Source organism: Glossina fuscipes, unplaced genomic scaffold (assembly GCF_014805625.2).
Source record: "Glossina fuscipes isolate IAEA_lab_2018 unplaced genomic scaffold, Yale_Gfus_2 0, whole genome shotgun sequence".
Lineage (NCBI taxonomy): Eukaryota > Metazoa > Arthropoda > Insecta > Diptera > Glossinidae > Glossina > Glossina fuscipes.
In genome coordinates, this window is record NW_023998414.1 from 27,273,182 (window position 1) to 27,276,032 (window position 2,851).

The following is a 2,851-nucleotide window of genomic DNA, read 5'->3' on the forward strand; positions in this document are numbered from 1 at the left end:
TACACGTACCTATTACTAGCTTAAACAGATTCAAATTGAAATATGGTGAATATGGATATATAATTATTTAGAAAAATTTGATATTTTTATTAAAGCAATTTTCTTCTCAAGAACACATTTTAAAGAATTTTTTTTTTTTATTTTAAAGTGCGTAACGAATTCCGCGAAACAAGTAAAGCAATATTCGCAAATTTCTTGCGAACAATTTTAAACTATCAGTTATTTCTTCTATTTTTATGTCTCCATGAAACAAAAAAAAAACGCTAAAAACTATTTAACAAACACCATTATGTAATAATATACTGTAGAATGGAGTTATAAGTTTTCCCCGCAAAGCCATATCAATTAAGCTCTTAGGTGTTTGCGTCGTCGTCTAATCAGTATTTATAGAGAGATATTCAAAATTTACGATAAGACAGACATTTATTATGTTCGCTTTTCTACTTAAGTTCTTTTAGTATTTAGTGTTTCAATCAAAGTGTAATGGTGTTAGTTAAAAAAAAAGTATAGAATAAATATTTGATTTCCATTATATATTTTATATCATCGATTATCGTGTAAAAAAATTTATACATAATCTATATACCATTAGGCTTGTAATAAAAATCGGAAAAAAAAACCCAAACTTGCTTATAAATTCATATTCCCGAAGGTGCATTTAAATCTTTTAAATTTGTCTATCCATTTGTCCGTCTAATGATGACTATCTCCCTATGCAAGCGTGCTTACAAGTTGTATCCAAAACAATGTTGTTTGACTCTTTTTTCAATTTGCTTATCTATCTATCTATCTATCTATCTATCGAGCTATGTTCAGCTCGAAGATATTCTTTAACCTTAAACTTGTCTGTCCATCTGTCCGCCTAATGGTGACCCTCCTCTCCCTATGCATTTAGCGAACATGCCTACAAGTTATATTCAGCAAAGTGTTCAACTCGAAGATATTCTTTAATCTTAAACTTTTCTGTCCACTAACGATATTCTTTTCCTATTTAGCTTTGTCTATTTATCCAGCTCTATACCTTTGTCGTCACCAACTTTCTCTCCCCCTTTCCCTGCATTTGTGAAATACAAATTTATAAAAAGTTTGTTCCCAGCTCCGCGAAAACAGGGGCTTAACGCACATTTTTCGTAACGTTATCCATTGTATATGAAGAGAGAGAATATAATTTAAATGTCAGATATACTCGACTTTAAAAATATTACAAATAATATCTCAAAAGATGAATGACAAAGATGACGTTAATCACTTGTACACAGATGTATTGGAATTATTACGTTCTAAGCGAAGCGACCGGTAATTAGGCGTGAAGGCAATTTGAAATCGTATCGTTTATATGAATATCGTCTGTATTGGTTGTATGATTAATCCTTATCGAGTTCTAATCTTTGGGAATTGTAAAGATGCCGAAAATTAAATTTATACTTTTGTTTTAGTGTGTGCGTATGTGTGTGTGTTGATTCCCTTTTCTCGTTCTGTCTTGTATTAATAGGCGAGAACAAGCATCAAACACAATCTCTCTTACAAGTTCTCTTGCATTAATTGGTAACAAACAATGCGATTCGAACCGATATTCGAAATTAAGATCTCGAAATGCTTTGTAATAGGGGTATATATATATATTATAATGGGCTCTTCAAGCCATTATAAATCAATTAAAGACTCATTGAAATTGCAATTTTAAGCATGTTTTTACGACATTGATTTCAAATGTCTCGTAAACAAAAAAAACTTTTTTATATGGAAAATTTATACAAGAAAAAGCGTAAGGTTAGCTGCTATGCATTTTTGATTATGAAGTTATATAGCCTACAGACGAATTGCATTATATGTTATATGTTATATGTTATATTTTTGTTAATGGAAATAAATTTTAAACTCTATAGCGGCCCACACGTTAAAATTTTTAAATCAAAAAATTTTAACCAAATAAAGTCACAACACTCAAACCACGTAGTGTCTCGTAGCTCGGCTGCGGAGAACAGATGCTGAATATGCGATTTGGATTTTTGCTTCGCTTTTTTTTTTTTTTTTTTTTTCATTTCTTCTTCTTGTTGTTGTTTTAATAAAAATTGACTTGCATTTAGAATATTTTGTTTTTGTTTTTCAATATTTTGAAGTAAAATAAAAGTAAAAATTTTGTTTTTTTTTTTTTGTTTTTTTTCATGTCTAAAAAGAAAATTTTCCTTCAACATATATATATATATATATATATATATATATTGCCGCTCTATATATGACATTGCCGCTACTTACCATGTTCTTGCTGTTCGCGTAAATCTGTTGCTGTTGTTGTTTAGTTAATAATTGGTTTTTTTTATTTGGTTGATGTTGTTCTTTTTAGATACACGTTCTCTGCTGATGATAAAATCCTCTCTCTCCTTTTATTTATTTTTTCTTGTTATCTCTTTGACGTTTTTTTCTTTTATAATTGATATTTTTCAGTTACGTTTTCGAACGTCTTTCAGCCAATAGTTGGCGTTTCGCTTCCTTCGTATCCGGAACGCAAAAAAAAAATTATGCTTTTCCTTTTCTTCTTCGCTTCGCGTAGACAATGTAATAAAGTGGAATGCGCCGATATGTTTATCGTTGCTTGTTTAAGCGGTTTTTGAGAAAAAAAAAAAAAAAAAATTCTCCTCAAAAAAAATTATAAATCGCGTAATTTTTATTTAGTTATGATGCTTAAATCAAGTATTTGCGAAAAAAAAAATTATATTTTTAGGAAAAATTAAGAAAAATTTTTATATTTTACGTTGTTTATAATAGTAAAAAGAATTTTTTACAAAGGCCTTTTGATACGAAGTTTTTTTTTCAATGATTTTCTAATGTACTTTTTTTTTATATATATATA

At 28.9% G+C, this 2,851-nt stretch overlaps 2 protein-coding genes across 3 annotated transcripts in view; one reads left to right on the forward strand and one right to left on the reverse strand.

The window, feature by feature from the left end:
• LOC119644634 (transforming growth factor beta-1-induced transcript 1 protein) overlaps nucleotides 1–2,851 on the reverse strand; it is a 16,956-nt gene that overhangs the window by 8,805 nt on the left and 5,300 nt on the right. Inside the window, exon 2 of one of the 2 annotated variants that reach the window (XM_038044267.1) lies at nucleotides 2,257–2,541. In XM_038044267.1, coding sequence (XP_037900195.1) covers nucleotides 2,257–2,259 — 3 coding nt within the window. In that variant the 5' untranslated portion in view covers nucleotides 2,260–2,541. The remainder of the gene's footprint in view (nucleotides 1–2,256; nucleotides 2,542–2,851) is intronic. The other variant, XM_038044268.1, reaches the window with a different exon arrangement.
• Nucleotides 2,679–2,851, forward strand: part of LOC119636699 (proteoglycan 4-like) — a 15,972-nt gene continuing 15,799 nt past the window's right edge. The window contains exon 1 of the mRNA XM_038032289.1: nucleotides 2,679–2,691. Within this exon, the coding sequence (XP_037888217.1) occupies nucleotides 2,679–2,691 (13 nt within the window). The remainder of the gene's footprint in view (nucleotides 2,692–2,851) is intronic.